Source organism: Physeter macrocephalus, chromosome 12 (genome assembly GCF_002837175.3).
Source record: "Physeter macrocephalus isolate SW-GA chromosome 12, ASM283717v5, whole genome shotgun sequence".
NCBI classification, from domain to species: Eukaryota; Metazoa; Chordata; class Mammalia; order Artiodactyla; family Physeteridae; genus Physeter; species Physeter macrocephalus.
Genome location: NC_041225.1, coordinates 85,236,124 through 85,255,558, shown reverse-complemented (window position 1 = coordinate 85,255,558; position 19,435 = coordinate 85,236,124). Strand labels below are relative to the sequence as shown.

The window sequence follows — 19,435 nt, the reverse complement described above, 5'->3', positions numbered from 1 at the left end:
GTGCTCCGCAATGGGAGAGGCCGCGACAGTGAGAGGCCCACGCACCGCGATGAAGAGTGGCCCCCGCTTGCCACAACTGGAGAAAGCCCTTGCACAGAAACGAAGACCCAACACAGCAAAAAAAGAAAAAAAATTAATTAATTAATAAAGTTCCTACCCCCAACATAAAAAAGAAACTTCAGTAGGGTAACTTTTCTAAATTAATCGATAAACTCAAAGTAATTTCCTCAAAAGTGGGGGAAGGTATAAGGACTTAGCAAAATGTTCTTTCAGGTGAAATTCAGAATGGCTCGGAAAATCCTGTAAAAAGAAGAGTGATTACCATCACATGGTAAAGTGTGATAACGCTTGAGTCACTAAAGGGAGGAACACTAGTCCAGGATGGACAGGCCAATCGATGCTACAGCTTAGAGAATCCAGAAATAGATCCCAAATGCACGAAAATTTAACACAGGATAAATGCGCGTCTGGAGCCTGTGCTCCGCAATGGGAGAGGCCGCGACAGTGAGAGGCCCACGCACCGCGATGAAGAGTGGCCCCCGCTTGCCACAACTGGAGAAAGCCCTTGCACAGAAACGAAGACCCAACACAGCAAAAAAAGAAAAAAAATTAATTAATTAATAAAGTTCCTACCCCCAACATAAAAAAGAAACTTCAGTAGGGTAACTTTTCTAAATTAATCGATAAACTCAAAGTAATTTCCTCAAAAGTGGGGGAAGGTATAAGGACTTAGCAAAATGTTCTTTCAGGTGAAATTCAGAATGGCTCGGAAAATCCTGTAAAAAGAAGAGTGATTACCATCACATGGTAAAGTGTGATAACGCTTGAGTCACTAAAGGGAGGAACACTAGTCCAGGATGGACAGGCCAATCGATGCTACAGCTTAGAGAATCCAGAAATAGATCCCAAATGCACGAAAATTTAACACAGGATAAACAGCCATCTTATAAATCTGTGGGAAAAAGATAGACTGTTGGCCATCTGGGAAATAAAACTAAGGTGGATTACTACCTTGTCCTTTCAACAAGATAAATCCCTGATTTGTCAAAAATTTAAACATGGAAAGGAAATTGATATAGGTATTTAAAAACGTAGATTAATAGTTTTAATGCTCTTGTGTTGGGAAAGACCTTGTCAAGCATGGCAGGAAAGTCTGAAATTGTGATGCCAAATATTGACAGATATGATCACATTAAAATTCAAAATTTGTGTTTTTATAAACCACCCCACCCACCATATAAACAAAGCTAAAAGACAAAGTATGGGGAAAATATTTGCAACATCTGTGACAATCAAAAGATTCATATCTTTACTGTAAAAGGAGGTATTGCAAATCAATATGAAAAAGATGACCATCACAATAGAAAAATGAACTGAGAATCCAGTTTACAAAGGAAGATATTCAAGAGGCCATTAAGTGTAATTAAAAATATCCAGTCTTACTAGTAATCCAAAAAAGAACAAAACAAAATTAGAGGGTATTACTTTTAACCCATCTGATTGCCAAGGATTTTTTTTAAACCTCAGCAATATTCAGTGTGGGGAAAGGAGACAAGAGCTGGGAACTCCAGCACAATTGGCAGAAGTGTAAATTGGCTCAGTGTTTTGGGAAGACGGACATGATAAATATATAAAAACTTATACTGTGCTCCCTTTGACTCAGTCATTTTCATTACTAGGCACTTATGTTAATTGCCTAAAGAAAAATGTGTAAAGATACTCATTTCAGGGTTGTTTATAATATTTTGAAAATAACAGTGTCCACTGGTATTGGTTAGATAAATTATGATATGTCCATTCACTGGCATATTATGTAGTTGTTTAAAGGTTGCTGTGTATTTATAGGTTCAATAACATGAAAAAAACTCCAAGACACATTGATGAGCTAAAAGCAGCTTATAAAGCTGATTATGTAGCATTATTATTTACAATAGCCAAGGTATGGAAGCAACCTAAGTGTCCACTGATGAAAGAATGAACAAAGAAAATGTGGTACTTATATATGATAGGATATTACTCAGCCATAAAAAAGATGGAAGTCTTACCATTTGCAACAATATGGATGGACCTTGAGGAGATTATGCTAAGTGAAATAAGTCAGACAGAGAAAGACAAATACTGTATGATCTCATTTATATGTGGAATTGAAAAAACCCCTCAAAAACCAAAAATCAAAAAATTCATACTCATAGATACAGAGAACAGATTGGTAGCTGCCAGGTGGGAGGCAGAGAGAAATGGGTACAGGGGTCAAAAGGTGCAAACTTCCATATATAAAATAAGTAATCCTGGGGATGTAATGTACAGCATGGTGACAATAGTTATTAATACTGTGTTATATATTTGAAAGTTGCTAAAAGAGTAGATCTTAAAAGTTCTCATCACAAGAAAAAGAATTGTAACTATGAGAGGTGCTAGATGTTAGTTAGACTCGTGGTAATCATTTCGCAATACATACAAATTTTTTTAAAATTGAGGTATAGTGATTTACAATGTGTTAATTTCAGGTGTACAGCACAGTGATTCAGTTACACATATAATACATACAGATATTGAATCACTGTGCTGTACACCTGAAACTAATGTAAAGTTACATGTCAATTATATCTCAATTTTTTTAAAAGCTGCTTATGTGGTACAGTCCATTTATATACTGTTTTATATATATTATATGATGCATTAATTATATAGTCTGTATATTTACATACATGGATTTGCATATGTGTACTTGGAGAGATTACTGAAAGGATTTTTAGTGGTTGTCTCTGGGGATGAGATTTTGCATAAAACCCACTTTTTCCTTATGTTTTTTATATTGCTCAATTTTTCTACATGGCTCTGTACTTTTTTTGTAATCCGCTTTCTTTTTTTTTTTTTTTCCACTTTCTTTTTAATGCCACTTTAATTTTAAAAAAGATGACAGGCAGAGCCGAGAATTGCTCCAGCAGCTGTTAAGATTCCCGAGTGTTCATTCTGAGTAACAGTCCCCCTTTGGGAGACATGGTCTTGCTTAGGAGACAGGGATGTTCTTGAGTCAGAGTTAGGGCTCCCAAGAGAAAAATAGTCAAGAAGCCTCAGAGTCGAGGAAGGGAGGGCTACTGTTAGAATCAGCTGGGAAACTTTTTAAAATCCTGTAGCCCAGATTGCACCACTGTCCAATGAAATGGGAAACTCTGAGGTGAGCCCAGGCATTCACATTTTTAAAGCTCCCGCATGATTCTGTTGTGTTGAGAACTACTGGACCAGACCCAAAGCTGGAGCTCTGTCTGGTCCACAAGATTCTGGGGACTTTCTCATCCCTGATCAGAGGGCTTGTTGGGGTTGAGGAGGGGAGGGGTTGGGGGACCAAGACAGGGAACAATTCTGAAATACACCAGAGGTGCGGCAAGGCCTGGGTTGTATTACAGAGACTTTGGGTTAAACTGAGTCCTTTAGATGGAAGGGGGTAAAGCGTGTGAGTGGGCGAGCAGGCGTGTAACTGACCATTTTCCCCACCACATGTGGTTCTATTTTTGTCCTTTTTAGGGTTACAGAACAGGCTACACCTACCGCTACCCCTTTGTTCAAGAGAAAACCAAACACAAAAGTGAGGTGGAGATTCCAGCCACGGTCACAGCCTTCGTGTTTGAGGAGGACGGCACCCCGGTGCCCGCCCTGAGGCAACACGCCCAGAAGCAGCAGAAGAAGACCCGCTGGCTCAACACGCCCAACACCTACCTGCGGGTCAACGTGGCCGACGAGGTCCAGAGAAGCATGGGCAGCCCCCGGCCAAAGACCACAGTAAGGAGGGCAGAGGGGGCTCCGCTGGGGAGATTGGGGTGGAAGGAGAGTGCCCGGCTAACTGTGTGGGCTAAGCCGTTTTAAAAGGGAAACAGCAAACCTCCCCTGGGCCTGCACTAGTCCTGTCTCCCCTTAAGGCTTCCTATTGGGCATCTGGGAGCAGCTTCTCATACCTACGGAGCAGATCACCTGTTTCTTGCACCCCTATGCTGAGTTTTTGGTCCAGAGGGTGGCTGGACCAGGTCACTCCCAGCAGCATGAAAGCTTTTTGCTCCCATATCTGGAAGGGGCTTCTGAGAAAATTCAAGGGAGGGGTACCCAACATTTGAACTGACCATCTGATGCAAAACCAGAAGGTGCATGGGGTGCTTGCTTCTATTACGTTGTCCACTCCCTTTATAACCCTCTTCTGTAGAGAGGTGCTTGCTTTAGACATTAGATGTGTGAGACCTGCCCACAGATTGAGTTTTTACAAATTGTATGCTCTTTTCCTCTCTCTCCCTCATCACACACCCTGGCTCTTAATTTGATTTTCACTAACAAAGTAGCTGGCAGCCAAATAGAATAGCTCTTCGTTTAAAAAAAAAAAAAAAAAAAAAAGCCCTGCAAATTAACATCCATGAGTCATCTAATACTACAACACCAGTGGCTGCCTGTCTGTCAAAGCTGGTACCACAGCTCTGTCCCTCCTCTTAAGTGTTCTTTATGGCCATTGATCTGGGGCCTTTCTTTGGTTGCTGGGTCATTTGCTGCCCATCTCTGCTCCGGGAGACAGACATCAAAGAGGCCCAAGAGGAGGGAACGTGTTTGTCTAGGCTTGCTGACTTGCACGTAGGCTGGTCGGCCCAGATCTCATGGGGTGGACCAATAGGGTGGACGGTGAGCCATATGGCTTTGCCTTACCCACCGGGCCTTGTGTGTGTTCAGTGGATGAAGGCCGACGAGGTGGAGAGATCCAGCAGTGGCATGCCCATACGGATCGAAAACCCAAACCAATTTGTGCCTCTGTATACTGACCCCCAAGAAGTGCTGGACATGCGCAACAAGGTAAGGTGATAGCTGATTACCTCCCATCTTTTCTCCCTCAAGGGCGTAGGGGGGGTGTCCCCAGGATGCTCTTGACTTACTGACATCCCAGATGCCTCTTATGGAAAAGAAACTACCATTTATTGGCCATATTCCAGGCACAGTGCTAAGCTCTGTGCTTTTGTAGTCCTGTGTAACCCTCAAATAGAGAGGTGCTAGCTTTAGACATTAGATGTGTCTAAGAGACCAGCCCGCAAATCGAATTTTTACAAATTTTATGCTATTTCCCTTTGGCTCATTTTCAAGATTGCAAAATCCTTTGTGTTTATTTCTCTACCTTTGCTTTACAGTTCACTCACTTATATTTCTAATGTTACTTTAAAATCTTAACTTGTAACAGACCACCTTCAATAGGTCGGGTATGTTCCCAGAACAGTGTTTCAGTGTGTGGTCCTCCGAAGGGCAGATTCCTGGGTCACTCCCACCCCTCCTCCCATGGGACTGAGATTCAATACGCACGGGTGGCCCCCCAGGAATCTGTAGTTTAAACCAATTCCTCAGGGACTTCATAGGAATATTAAAAATTGAGAATGTCCCTCAAGGATCTACTATGCCTCATTTCGCTCTTCGTCTCAATGACCTGCTCATGGTTAACGAGAATCTGGTGTTCCACATAAACTTCTCATTCGCTCTGGAGCAGCCGTGGAGACAGACTGTCTCAGAGCGGATGTGATGCGTTACATCTGCACCCCTGGGCGGCCTTTCTAGTGTGCCCTGGGGATGCTCCCTCCCAGCTCCACACCCTGATGCTGGACAGCTAGCTCACTCTTGCCATCCCTTGCCACACAGATTCGAGAACAAAACCGACAGGATGTGAAGTCGGCGGGGCCTCAGTCCCAGCTACTGGCGAGTGTCATCGCTGAGAAGAGCCGAAGCCCGGTACAGCAGGCGCTGCCCTTGTCTGGAGGGGAAACGTGTTTGCCTTCTGGGTCTGCAGTGCCTGGGGCTGGGCAGCAGGACCCCTGAGTCCTTATATGCCCACCTTCCATTGTGATCTTGGGCACTGGTGCTCTTGCTGCAAAATGGATGCTGTGAGGACTGGGCACCGTGTCTCATCGCCCCCCGTGGGCGCCAGGCAGGGGAGGAGCAGCCCGGCCTGCCCACGGGAGTGATGCGGCTTCCATGCCTCCCCCACGGAACTCCCCTCTGCCCTCTGTCAGTGCCCCGCAGAGTGGCCTCTCAGGAGCGCGGCCGGCCTCTCCCAGCGGCTCCAGGCCTGACTGCCCTGAGCGGCCCTGGCCTCTGTGCGTGGAAACAGCACCATCAGGCCGTAGCTCTGGGAAGATGCTCACAGGCTCTCAGAGGGCAGACATGTATATAAGGACTGGTACTCCTACAGGATGGGAAGGGGCAGTGAGTTGCCCACACAAACACACATAGAGTTAGAAAATATAAAGTTGTTTCCCTGCTTGAGATAGAACAGTTTTTGTTTAGTGCGTAGCAAAAGGGGTGCACGTCAGACTTCTGGCTTGTGTTGGAAATCATTGCTGCTCATTGCAAAGTAGCAATGACATCTTCCTCAGCAGTAAGGGCAGGGGCGGGGGATACAGCGACCATTCCTCTCTGCAGAGCAAACTGAGGTGATGTCATGATTTCAGATCAGGCTGCAACCCACCAGGTGGGTGCCCCTTGGCTGGGGGAAGTGTGAAGGTTATGTCATCACCTCCACCCCACCTCAGCTCAGCCAAGACGAGGAACATCCAATGTGCTACAGGGTCAAGGATAGAAATACCCCACGATAATGGGGGGATGTGGGAGTTCAATACTATGATCAAAATTGTTAAAAACTCTGCCATTTATACCGAGTGCTCTCCTTGGAGTCCCTCTTCTTGGGATCCTGGTCTTGGACTCTTTTGAACCCCATGATTCCTTAAGATAGGCCCAGTGCTGCCTTCTTTTGGAAGGAGCCCATGGGCCCATCATCAGAAGACTTGATGAGCCAGAGACAGATGGCCTGGAGTGTGTGGTGTGGGCCAGCTGCCCAGGCTCCCATCCCCCCCCTCACTTTCTTTGGCTCCTTGGCTCCAGAGCACTGAATTCCCAAAGGCCGAGATGAGGATGCTGAGTTAGGATAAAGGACTATGGAGTCTGAGCTGTCCTGAGCTAGAGGGATCAAAGGATTCCCGAAGCTTACACAAGGCCCAGCTGGTGAACTCCCCAGAGCCAGGGGCTCCCCAGAGGGGGTGAAACACAGTGATTTTGCCAATGTCCCTTCAGGGACCTGCAGTACAGGCGAGTTGAAGATCCAAGGTTCAGGACCTTGGCCCCCTTGTTATTCATGACTGTGCAAAACAGGACCAACAGTTTGGACTGAGAATGCCAGAGCCACTGTGTGTTTTGCATACGACTTACTGCTGGGTGCTGTGGCTTGTGCTGCTGATGCGGGATGGTGGGGTGCATGGTGGGGAGCGGCTGGCGTGACACTGGTTGAGCCAACGCTTTGCATGCTGGGTTTTGGCTGACTGACTGTGGGCCGCCAGCTGTATTTGCACAGTGACGGCTTGCAAGCGTCCACAGGAGAGATCGCAATAAAGGTGTGTCTTCCTTCTGCTTGGGAGCATTCTTTGATTTTATTTCTGGGGAAGAGGGAGGACCCCCTGCGTTCATCCAGGCAGTTACAAAGAAGCCGGGTCTGGGGGTGAGGTAGCCGTGGGACGGAGTGAACAACCCCTACCCCGAGGCCCCGAGCTGTTGCCATGGAGCTGCATGCCACGCTGTCGCTAGCAAGACCACTGGCAGCCCCATGAGTCTGAAAGGAAGCTCGGGCCTGGGCCCCGACTGCGGCGTTCAGAGAGCGACACACTCTGTGGTTAACTTTCAGTCCACAGAGAGCCAGCTGATGTCCCGGGGCCAGGAGGATACCAAAGACGAGGCCGAGGAGATAGCGCCCAACCCCTTTAGCCAACTCACGGATCAGGAGCTGGAGGAGTACAAGAAAGAGGTGGAGAGGAAGAAGCTAGAACTCGATGGTAAATAACCCCGGGATGCTGGTGCTTCAGGACCTCCCAGGCGGAGGGGAGAGCTCGGGGCACCCAGAGAGGCAGCAGAGCAAACCATGGCCCTCACTCCCTGCCAGCAGCCCTGGACCCCCTTCCTTGCTGCCTGCCAGGGCCCCCAGGGCTCAATCCAGCCTTGTCTCGCTTTCCTTTTCAATCTTCATTTGCTTCTCTCTGTCTCTTCTCTGTCATGTCCTTAATTGGACCTTCCTGCTCCATCACCAAATAATATTCTTATCAGCATGATTTTATTAATCACAACAATGCCCCTCATGGCTCGTGCCTGACAGTTACACGGTGCTGCCGCCATGACCCCACTGACCCTCTCACCTGGCAATAAGGAGTTAATCCGCGAGGAGTGCTTAGGATAATGCCTATGAATATGGCCTAGGTCAGTAGACACCAGACAAATGTTAGCTGTAATAATATGTTCATAATCATAGTGATCATAATTATTGATGATCTATCAGATGTGGTATAAACCCCTTAGCCTGGCAATCAGAACTGAGTCCTTTATGTCAGAATCCAGCAGCTGAGTCCTTTATGTCAGAATCTCAGTCAAGGCCATCTCTCCATGCTGACTCCTAAGTAGTCATACTCTTGATAGCTTGTTCATGCCTTTGTCCCTTCCTGACAGAGTTTCTCTTCTTGGCTAGCCTGATTCAGTAGTATCTACACTTCGGCCTCCGTGGCAAACCCCCTCCAGCCAGGAAGCCCTCTCTGTCCCCCACATGGAGCTGTCCCTTCTCTTTGCTTCAAGTGCACTTGGGGTCTGAGACACAGAATTCAGCTCTTGGTTTTGTCCACCAGGCAAGGCTTTCATTCCCTCAGGGCAGGGCCCTCTTCCACAGCCCCCATCCCCACTCAGAGTCAGCTGTCTTCCTAGGAACAGAGGCATTAGAAGAATCCTCGCTGGCTTTCTTGGAGTTAGCTTGCTTGGAGTTCTCGGTGCCAATCGAAAAAGTAGATAGAAATATATGGTGCTCTTTGTCTCCAGAGATTGTTTGGACCGGACATGTAAATTAGATAAATAATCAATAAGCTACATGCAAACAAATGGTGGGTGGGAGTTCCCCTGCAGCCTTGCCGTCCACATCAGGGGTAACATAGTCCATCCAAAGATGTCCCGCGATGAAGGAAACGGAACAGGACTCCGACTCCTCCCGACTCCTCCCATTTACCTCCCCTAGGATGTAGCAGAAATTTTTTGTTTTAAGTTAGAGGAAGCAGCTAACTCCAGCCAGGAGAAATGAGGACCAAGCCGAAGAAAGCAGTTGTTTTAAAGCACTCTCGGTCTGCCCACCTCTCCTCTCCTTGACCTCTATCCTGAGCTGGCTTTCTGTATTTTCAGGAGAGAAAGAACCTGCCCCTGAGGAGCCTGGCTCACCTGTAAAGTCTGCACCTGCTTCTCCAGCTCAGGGTCCAGCCGAGTCAGAGACGAAGAGCCCTGCGGGCTCTCCCACCAAGTCTGTGGACGGTGAGTCGAACTGAGCAGCTGGGAGGGAGGAGGCGCCCCCGCAGGCCGAGAAGGGGGTCTGCATAGAGGGTGGGCAGGTGTGCACTGCAGGGCACCTGCCTTTCAACAGGTGCTGCCCTCCTACGGGAGACTCTCCCCTCTGCTGTTTCTAGGGAACCTGAAACAGGGGTTACCAACTTTAAGCTTGTTCCGTTCACAAGCTGTGACAACACACCTTACAGGTTAAGCCAAGTCTAAGCAATGCTGAGTAAGTTAATCATTGACCCACAGCCTTCTCATCTCTCACTCAGGCCAGGTTGGCTAATGGGCCTTTCTAGATGCACCAGCCCAGTGCTCAGACTTTAATGTGCACGGGGATCGCCTAGGGATCTGGTTAAAATGAAGATTAAAATGTTAAAATGAAGACACAGTAGGTCTGGGGTGGGACCGGAGACCCTGCATTTCTGGCAAGCCCCCAGGTGAGGCTGACGGTGTCATTCTCAACCTTGGCCGCACATCGGGATCACCTGGGGAGCTTTACAATCCCTGACGCCTGCCGGGGTCCCACCCCAGCGGTTTCTGAGTTCAGCGGTCTAGGAGTGGGCATGCGGGAGTGCAGCCTGGAGTTGTAAGATCTCTCCAGGCGAATCTAATGTGTAGCCCAGGTTGAAAACCACTGTATTAGATACTAGTTTGGAGAACTGAGTTCTAGGCCCAGCTCAACTGTTGATTTTAGAAAATCAGATAATCTCCGTGCCTCAGTTTCCTTGTCTGTCAGATGGGGCTACTAATATTTTCCCCTTTTAAGGTTCTTATATATATATAAGGGAAGGTGTAGGTGAAGACATACTTGGAAAGAGTAAAAGCCTGATTTAAATGTAAGATCTAATTATGGTTATGCTTAATAATATACACATGATGGATAATAATATGATAGTCCAAACCTCCTAGATCATGCAGATGTCTTTAATGAGCTCCTGGAATCGCTCCGGGACATGAACGCTCCTCCCCTGGGGCGCGCCACCCCGACTGTGAGCCCTCACCAGCGAGGGCTGAACCCCAGGCAGACAGTAGCAGTTGGGTGTCCTGATAGAACCTTCCCCCTCCTGGGTAGAATGGCCACACGTGTGGATGCAGCTCGAATCCCCAACCCCGAGCTCCCTCCGTAAGTGAACTGCTGCCTTGAGCACAGGCCCAGCGTTGGCAGAGGAAACCCATCTGCTTGAGGCCAGAGCCCCACGTGGATGTCCCATGACTGTGTTCATTGTGTCTCATCGTGGTGTTGTCAACCTGCCTCCACAACGTCTTCCTTTCTCTTCCCGTTGGTGCCTTCATCAAAGGAGTTTCCTCCGATTCTGAATACTTGTCTCTGTAGTAAGTACGGAGAGGCTGTTTACTAACTCATTCCAATACGTGCAGTGGGGGAGGGAGGATGTTTACAAAGGAAATATGTTGCTCCTTAGTTTTTTCTTTTGCTGCTCACAGCCCTGCCTTCGGGAGGTTTCCTGACCATAAAAGTCATCACCAATATTCCACATGTGCTGTGCATGGTTTAGGCCTCCCTCTAGGATAGACACACATAGGTCATAGCCGTGCAGTAACACACTCCCGTACTTGCATGGGACGTGCCACCCACAGTGAATGGGCCTTGGGCCAGCTGCTGGACGCCCCCTTTGGTGGAGGGCTTGTGGCCCTCGGGAGTACATCTGCACCCCCCACCCCTTCCTAGTGCATGGGCCCCTCTAAGGAGCCCATGACCTCTTCTAGCGCTGGGGGCCAGAGCCTGAAGGGCCTTGGGGACCAACTGCCTTATCTGGATGCAGAGAGCACCCGGCCTGACTGCCGTCTGCAGCACCCGTGCACCAACTGCAGGAAGGCGAGCCCACTGGCGAGGAGGCTGGTGGCAGGAGTGGGACAAGGGGTGGCAATTCCATTTCGGCTCTTGGGGAGCCCCTTGGAGTGACCTCTGCTCCTCAGTGGGACAGAAGCGGGGAGGAGAGGGGTGTGAGGGGTGGGATCACTGCTTTCCCACTGCCTGACGTCGTTCCCACTGCAGCAGGATTCCTGCTTCTCTCTGGCCCAAAGCTATGCTCCATGGAGAGGCACACTCTATTTGAGTTGTTAGAAAAGAGTCTTCCTGTAACACAGGCAGAGCTGGGGAGCGTGGACCTCCTTGGCGCCTTCCCCGCGTGAAGAGGCGCCAGTTGGAGCTGTCTGGGGTCACCGGTGTGAAGTGGGGCTGGGTGGCCTTGGCCAGGCTGCCCGTTGGCTTGCCCAGCTCCTCAGGGCAACAGGGCTGACCCCCCGAGTAGCATCTGCACTTTGACATGCGGCTCACCCATCAGATCAGGAATGACTTTTTCACCACCGGTCACCATGCTCCCAAATCCTCTTGTGCTAATTCACCTCAATGCCACTCCTCATCTGTCTCCCTGACTCCTACCCCCTCAGCCTCTCTGAAGGAGTCCTTCCAGCCCTCTTCCCTCACATCTGGCCATCTCTGTCACCACCTTCTCTGTGACTGGCTCCTGATTGTCCCTGCCCCCGCTGACTCAATCCCCCCAGGGGCCCCTCAGGAGCACTGGCTACGCCTGCAAAGAAATAGCCCTGCATTCAACATCAGAAGATCAGCTCTGTCACCTACTAATTTAGCCATCTCAAATAAGTTGCATAAAAACACTGCAGGATGGCGGGCTAACATGAATCCTTGCCTTTCCTAACTCACAGCATTGTTTTCAGGATAAAATGAGCTCATAAATATAAAAGGACCTTGTAATGTGCTTTCATAAATGAGTTCTCATTACTGTGTTCTCAGGATTGTGAGAGATACTACGCTGCTTGCTGTTTTAAGCCACTAAGTTTTGGTGTGGTTTGTTACGCAGCAGTAGATAATTATTAAATCATAGTGGCCTAATGAGGACTGGTTTATGGAAATTAGCTCTTCTGTGGGTTGACTAGGCTCAGCGGGTGGTTCTTCCGGTCCACTGATGTCAGCTGGGGCTGCAGTCGTCTGGTTGCCTGACTAAGCTAGAACTTCCAACATGGTGCACTCACATGTCAGGTGCCTTATCAGGGGCAGCTGGAAGGCTGGGCTCAGCTGGGACGGTGGAGTGGCTGGGCCTCTTTCTCTGTCTCTGTCTGTCTGTCTCTCCGTATAACTGTAGGTCCTCTCCATGTGACCTCTCCATCTGCGTTTCCATCACTGGGACGGTGGAGTGGCTGGGCCTCTTTCTCTGTCTCTCTGTCTGTCTGTCTCTCCGTATAACTGTAGATCCTCTCCATGTGACCTCTCCATCTGCGTTTCCATCAAGGTAGTTGGACTTTACACATGGTGCCTCAAGCCTCCCCAGACTATAGAAGCAGAAGCTGCTGGGCCTTCTTAATTCTTCCGCCTGAGGCTGGCTCAGTGACACTTCCTCTGCATTCTGTTGGTTTCTCCAAGCCACAGGGCCAGCCCAGATTCAGTGTGGGAGGGGACCACACTCAAGTGTAAAATTCATATATTGGTGGTAGGTTTAGAGAAGGGCAAAATCATCGTCAAATGTCAAGGGAGGCTGGAACCAGACCTTGGGGAGATATATGCTTGGACTGGCAGATAGGAGTAGAGTGGGCTGTCCAGGGAGTGGGCATTTCTGGAAGGGGACGTCGGAGGACTGAGAGACAAGTGTTTGGATGCTGAGGGATAGTGAGAAATCCAGTCTGAGAGGTAGGTACCCAAACAAGCTCGGCATCTCCCTACCGAAGCACCTCCCTTCCTCCTCCAGCCTCTTCAAGCCTTTCAGCTCTTCCCAAGCCACAAGGGTGTGGCTATGGACCCGGGCTGCCAAGTCCAGTCTTGTTCCAAATGCACTCTCCCTATTCCCCTCTGCTTCCTGGCCACCATCCTTGGATAGATCCCCCGATTTCCCAGCCTCTACCCCATTCCACCCACCCTACACCTGTCTCCTACTCCTTGAGCTCCAAGTGCCCCATCTAGGAGAGAAAGCCAGTGGTTCGTCTTAGGAGATGCTAGAAGGTGAGTTCGCAGCTGCCGCAGCTCCTGGGGCCCTTCAAATAGCTGAAGACCCAGGTAGTTCTGAACTTAACTGTTGTGGGCTGTCAACAAAGGAGGGATCTGGGCTCTCAGAGCTGGTCCTTGACACTTTCCTTATTGGGGCCCAATAAGTATTTATTTCTAGAGCCTTGACGGCTGCCCCTTCTCTTGGCCAACTGCACCCTCCAGGGGTCTCTGTCCGCCCCCAGCTGAGGGTGTGGCGACCTCGATCTGGAACCCGACTCCTCCAAGGCCCATGCGCCTCCCAGCCCCACATTCTGTTTGCTGGAGCTCCCCAGACGATTCATGGTGCGGGAGCTCTGTGAGATGCTGGAGGCATGCCCGTGTGGGCTTGTTTTCTGGCTGGGGAGGAGAATCCTGGTGTGCTCTCCTAGAGCAAGCCAGCAGGGGCTGCGGTTGCAGATGCAGCTGAAGGGGCGGGCGTGGGTGAAGGTCACTGCTGGGGCGAGGATGCCTATCACCACAGGGCAGGAAATGGCACCTGGACAGAATGGGGGGGTCCTCTGATCCATAGTTGTGTTCGTGGAGCTAGAAGGCAGGTAACAAAATCATCTGAGAGGGTGTGACTTGAGAAACACGTCCTCACGGGTCATCCAATGAGGATGAGGGGCCACTGGAGGTCCAAGAGCCCAGGAGGCCGAGAGTGGGAACAGGGGAATAGGTACAGGAGACAAAGGCCAGCATGCAGGGCTGCTGTTTGTTTACAAGGTTGGGTCCAGTTCAGCGCAGAAGGCTCAGGCTGGGACAGACAAGAAAGAAGATGAGGTATGGTGTTGGCTTGGTTAGAATAAAACCATTCACCCGTTCATTTGTTTGCTTATGCATTCAACCATTCATGGATTCCACAACCATTTTTTGAGTACCTCCTATAAGCTAGTCACATAGATAATTAAACACAGTCTAGCCTGATTTCTTTCAGTTCTGAGGGGAGAGATAGGCATAAAAAAGAAGTGATTGTTTTACAGTCACTGTGATGGAAATTTATCTAGTAGGGGCCGAAAGGAAGGAGTGACAGATTCTACCTGGAAGCAGGGATGGGACCAGGAAAGACTTTAAGGGGAGGGTAACACTCAAGCTGATTGATTGTGTGGGTGGAAGTTGGGGACACAGAGAAGAGAGAGAAGGGTGGTCCAGACAGAGGGAAACAGATTGCAATGGCAGGGAGGGGTCCAGGGACCAGAGGGTTGATGAGGCCAAAAGCAGGTGAAGAGAGGAGAGGGGAGTGGTCAGGGGGGAGGCTGTGTCTGGACTGCTTTTCTGCATTCAAGAGAATGGCCAGTGATGACCATGGGAATGCATGGTGGCCGGGAGGGCAGTAAGGGCCATAGGAGTCCAAGGCATTAGAGGACTTGGTAGCTGGATGATGGCAGGATGTGGGCCAGACAGTAGGAAAAATGGGAGCCAGGGCCAAGGTCTTCAGTACTAAGAGGGGACAGTCCTCAGGAGTTACTGGAGAAGATGTTTGCTTACCCAGATAGTTAAACTAGCCCATGCTAACTGTCCCCAAATTTACCTCCCGCTGTCCCATCTTCCATGTAACCAGACATTTCTCCAGTCTTTACCCTGTCAAGAACCCTAGCCTTTTCCCAAGACATCTATCTTGCCCCACTCTTGTCTGTAAGTGACACCAGTCTCCCACCTTCCCCAGCTCCCACACTCCCACTTTCTTGTGGTGTGATATCCCTCACACTCACACACATGCACACTCACACACACCCCTCTCAGTTTCACGTAGTGAAAAGAACACTAAGCTGGGATGGCAGGAAACTGAGGTCTGCCCGCTTTTACTGCTTTACTCAGTTTTCCTATCTGTAAAATGGGGAGGAGCTAGATGATCGTTACCTTCCTTTCTACTTTTCAAAGTCTACGGTTTTAGAATTTTCCCTCCTCCTTCCCCATGCAGGCATTTCAGAGCTTGAGTGGAAGCAGGGTGGGATATGAGAGTGGGAAGGAGGAGAAAGGGCGGCAGGAGGGTTTCACTCCTGGCCTTGAATAGGGTGGCAATCTGTAGGGTCCATGCCACTCAGGGAATTCCACCCACCCTCTGCCTGCCCCTCTCTGCCTACTGGGAAGATACTCTCCATTTTTGAAAAGTTCCTCAGTGGTGTAGGAAATGAAATGGGTATGAAAACATGTCATTTCCATATTTTTACTAGTGAAACTGAACCAGTTACAACAATTCTTAGATGCATCCCCTGAGTTGTCCATGACACTGCCCTCCCCTTCCTACAGCCTCTCTGTAGTCTGCGTCTGTTCCGTGGTTCTGTCCGTTCCTAGGAGAGCTCCCAACCGGGCCCCTGCTGGCCTGCTGCCGTGTCTGGAGATCATTACCTGTTTACATTTGTAGGCAAAAGCCCAGAGTCCCTGGCCTGCCAAGGGCCTGTTCTCTCCTGTTTGGGAGAGAACCCTGCCTACCCCTTTCCCCTTACCGTGTCAGCCCGCCCCTCTCTTTGCTCTAGACTTCCTTTATATAATTGCCTAGAAATGGTTCTGTTAGCCCCAGGTTGAAGCTCTCGCCCGAATGAAATCTTATGGGTCACGTCTTTGGATCTTTTTCTAGAAGATGCTAAGAAGACGGAAACGAGCAAAGCCACCACAGAGCCGGAAACGACGCAGCCAGAAGGAGTGGTGGTCAACGGCAGGGAGGACGAGCAGACAGCAGAGGACATCCTCAGCAAAGGCCTCAGTCAGATGACCACCAGCGCCGACACGGATGTCGATACCTCGAAGGACAAAACAGAGTCAGTCACCAGCGGTCCCATGTCCCCGGAGGGCTCGCCTTCCAAGTCTCCCTCAAAGAAGAAGAAGAAATTCCGCACCCCGTCCTTCCTGAAGAAGAGCAAAAAGAAGGAGAAAGTGGAATCCTGATTTGCAGCCCCCTGGGGCTCCCATCTGTGTCCTCCCTCCCCTCCCTCGCCGTCTCCCATCTCTGTCCCTGGAAGCACGGGGCCGAGGAGGGGTCGGATAGGCCCTGGATCACACTCTGATGGGAAACTTAGAGACTACCCCACCAACCCCTCATTTTACAGTTGCCCCACAGAAATCAGGTGACTTTCCCGAGGTCATACAGCTGGTTCGTGGCGGAGCCTGCCCTGGAAGTCAGGTCTTCTGGCTCCCGGTCCAGTGCTCTTTCCACTACACGACACTGCCTAGCTGTGGGCTGCCCTTGTGAGGATGCTGCCCTTGATCTGAGCCCAGGGCAAGGGGCCAAAGTCAGCCGCAAGCTCTCACAAATCAGACCCAAGTCAGACAGGTCGAGGCGTCCCTGAGCAAGGTCCTTGTCCTTGCGTGAACCCAACCTCCCGCTGATGGAGCTGTCCCTATGTTTAGAAATCTCGCTTCTCTTTCCCGTAGGGTAAGTGCCCTGCTGCTCACAGGAACCACACGAGTGGACCCCTCCCCTCCACCAGAAGTTAATCCTTGTTCCCAAGGGCTGATGGCTTAGCTTGTGCTCCCCCAACCACTAACCCCGAGCTTTCTTCATGGAACCTCTGGAATGACGGCCGGAATTGTCGTAAGGGTGGGCAGACGTGAGGGCGGCCAGATCAGCCACAGCGTGGAGGATGGTTCGATCAATAGAAGAAGCCAGGAACTTGACCCATTCGAACTGTGCATCTCAGGCACTTCAAAACTAAAACCAAATTTAGCTTAGGAAAACCTTCCGTCATGAGCAGGGCCGAAATTTGGGGAAATTTCGATCCTCTGTTGGCTTTGGGTTGTACAAGGAGGATCAGGACAGCGCGGATATGCGATGCCTTTCAAGCATTGCCTGACTCTCAGGGCAGCGCGGCTCACCCTGGCCCCCTCCGGTCCGGCATCTGGCATCCCCTGACCTTCCCTTAAACCTAGAAGCCCTGGCTCACAGCCTGGAACTGGCATCTTACCCTTGGCCCCTTGACCGTGGCTCCTCTGGGTTCTGACTCAGTCACTCTAGGTCCAGCAGAGGAGAATGAGGTGAGCCCTTCAGGATTAATCCTCTCGGACCAGCTCTCAGAGACAGGCTTGGGTGTCCCTGGCCCTGTCACTGTCTGCCCATCAATCCTGGGGCCTGTAAGAGCCACAGCTATTTTTTTAGATGCCGTCACTATCTTCTCATACTCTTCCCTGGGGCTTTCATTTAAGAGCATCATTGACTCCTAAAAAATAGACAATCCATTCTCTTTAAAGCACAGTGTCTTCAAAGAATATTTTCCCTTTCTGTCCTGAATATTGTCAAAGTATTTTTGAAAGTTCTTAATCATAGTTTTCCATTTTTGAGCACTTACTACACACACACACACACACACACACACACACACACACACACACACTGTGCAGGCTTCACACACACTATATCCTTTAACCCTCATGATAATCCTGTGATGTGGGTCAGATTATTCCCACTTTATGGGTAAGAGAACTGAGCCCCCCAAAGGATAATTGACTTGTTCCAGTGACTTGGCTAGAAAGATTCAGAGCCTGGATTTGAACCCAGGTCCGTATGAGTCCAGAGCCTTTGCACTTAACAGCTATGATGATCAGAAAACTTTAATCTCCGAGGGTGGTTGTTTTAGTCCTGGACCGTTTCGTTTCTGTGACTGGTCTCCACTGCATAATGTTAGCGCTTGAAGTGAAGGTAGGAAACCACCTGTGTTCTCCCCCATCAGTGCACAGTAAGTTCCTGGTGAATGTGGGCTGTGACAGGGCCAGTGTGGACCTCTGACAAAGGAGAGGCCAGAGCCTTCTGGTTGGGGGAGGAAACACCATCATCGTTGGGCTATTTCTTGAGAAGGAAGGAAACTGACACATGACTAAGGAAAACACAAATACTGTGTGTCCCTAGAGCAGATTCCTAACTGCTATCCAGACCCATCTCTCTGTTCTGCTTCTGATTGAGTCAAGTCTTATGATGGACAACCCAAAGCAGAAAAGTCTGTGATATGGCAAATGCCTTTCAAAGCCACTCCTCTGATGCCTTCTTAAAAAAAAAAAAAAGAAGATTTCACATTCATTCATTCAGCCCAATATTTGTTAAGCATCCACTAAGCAGCAGGCATTATGCTGACATTAAAAGAAAACAATCGTTGTGACTAGAATAATCAGTGGCAGGCAGTGTTAAGAGAATGGTAGCGGGGACCCAACCACTGATGCAGCTTTTTATGTTTGAGTGGTTGTCGCTCAGAGATGATGTCAACAGACTCTTTGCTTTCAACACATTCTCTTTATTCCCTTTAAAACAGGGAGGCCTCATTTAGGTGAACATGCCAGGGCCTTGCAGGAGTTTATGCCATGGGGCCACCTCATATCCATCCGTCTGTTCTTCCCCTACGCATTCAAAAACCACGCATGAGCTTAGGTCATGGACCAAGCTTGAGGGCAGGACATGGTCCCCGCCTGAAGGAGCTTCCTAAGTCTAGGAGGCACGTAAACAAGCTACAGAACGGGCAAGGGTGCAGAGGGGGTGTGAGGAAGCGTTGATTGGCTATCTTCCAGGCCAGAGAAACCTTCCTGAAAGGAGTGAGGGTTGAGTTAGGTTTTCAAAACAGGAGGAATTTTCCAGGAGGACAAGAGGATTAGTAGGACACTGGTGATGAGGGAAGAGCACGTGCAAAGGCACGGAAGCATGAAACGCCATGACGCATCCGTGGAGTAATTCAGTACGGCCGGGACAGAAAGTGTGAGTCAGGCGATGGGGTTCACTTCACAGGTGGGCAGGGGTGGGTCATAAAGAAACTCGTAGAAGGTGTGGGGGAGTGGGACTTTATCATGAACGGGGTTTGGAGCTGCTGAGGGCTTGTGGTCAGGGTAGATCGTGAGCAGGTTGCATCTTAGAAAAATTCCTTTGGTGACTGAGCGGAGAACTGACTGGAGGGGGCAGCGCTGGAGGCATGGGAGGTCTCCACAAGGAGGCCTTTCGGAAACTGGAACGGGTGTGGTGGCCTGCCTTACACCGCCTTTTCCCTTATAGCAAATAGTGAGCTGGGAGCACAGAATTCATTCCCATGACATTCTTTGGATAAGGCATCTTAAGAGAGCTTTTCAACAAGGAGAGGGAACTATTCAGAGAGCTAATGCTCAGCGCAG

The 19,435-nt window shown here is 49.6% G+C and overlaps 1 protein-coding gene across 2 annotated transcripts in view; it reads left to right on the top strand.

Annotated features, from left to right (window-relative positions):
- ADD2 (adducin 2) overlaps positions 1-17,579 on the top strand; it is a 113,543-nt gene extending 95,964 nt beyond the window's left edge. For both annotated transcript variants that reach the window (XM_007128928.4, XM_055089238.1), the window contains 6 exons: positions 3,526-3,780; positions 4,708-4,827; positions 5,656-5,745; positions 7,688-7,835; positions 9,214-9,339; positions 15,933-17,579. In XM_007128928.4, the coding sequence (XP_007128990.1) occupies positions 3,526-3,780; positions 4,708-4,827; positions 5,656-5,745; positions 7,688-7,835; positions 9,214-9,339; positions 15,933-16,240 (1,047 nt within the window). In that variant the 3' untranslated portion in view covers positions 16,241-17,579. The remainder of the gene's footprint in view (positions 1-3,525; positions 3,781-4,707; positions 4,828-5,655; positions 5,746-7,687; positions 7,836-9,213; positions 9,340-15,932) is intronic.
- Positions 17,580-19,435: the final 1,856 nt, after the last annotated feature.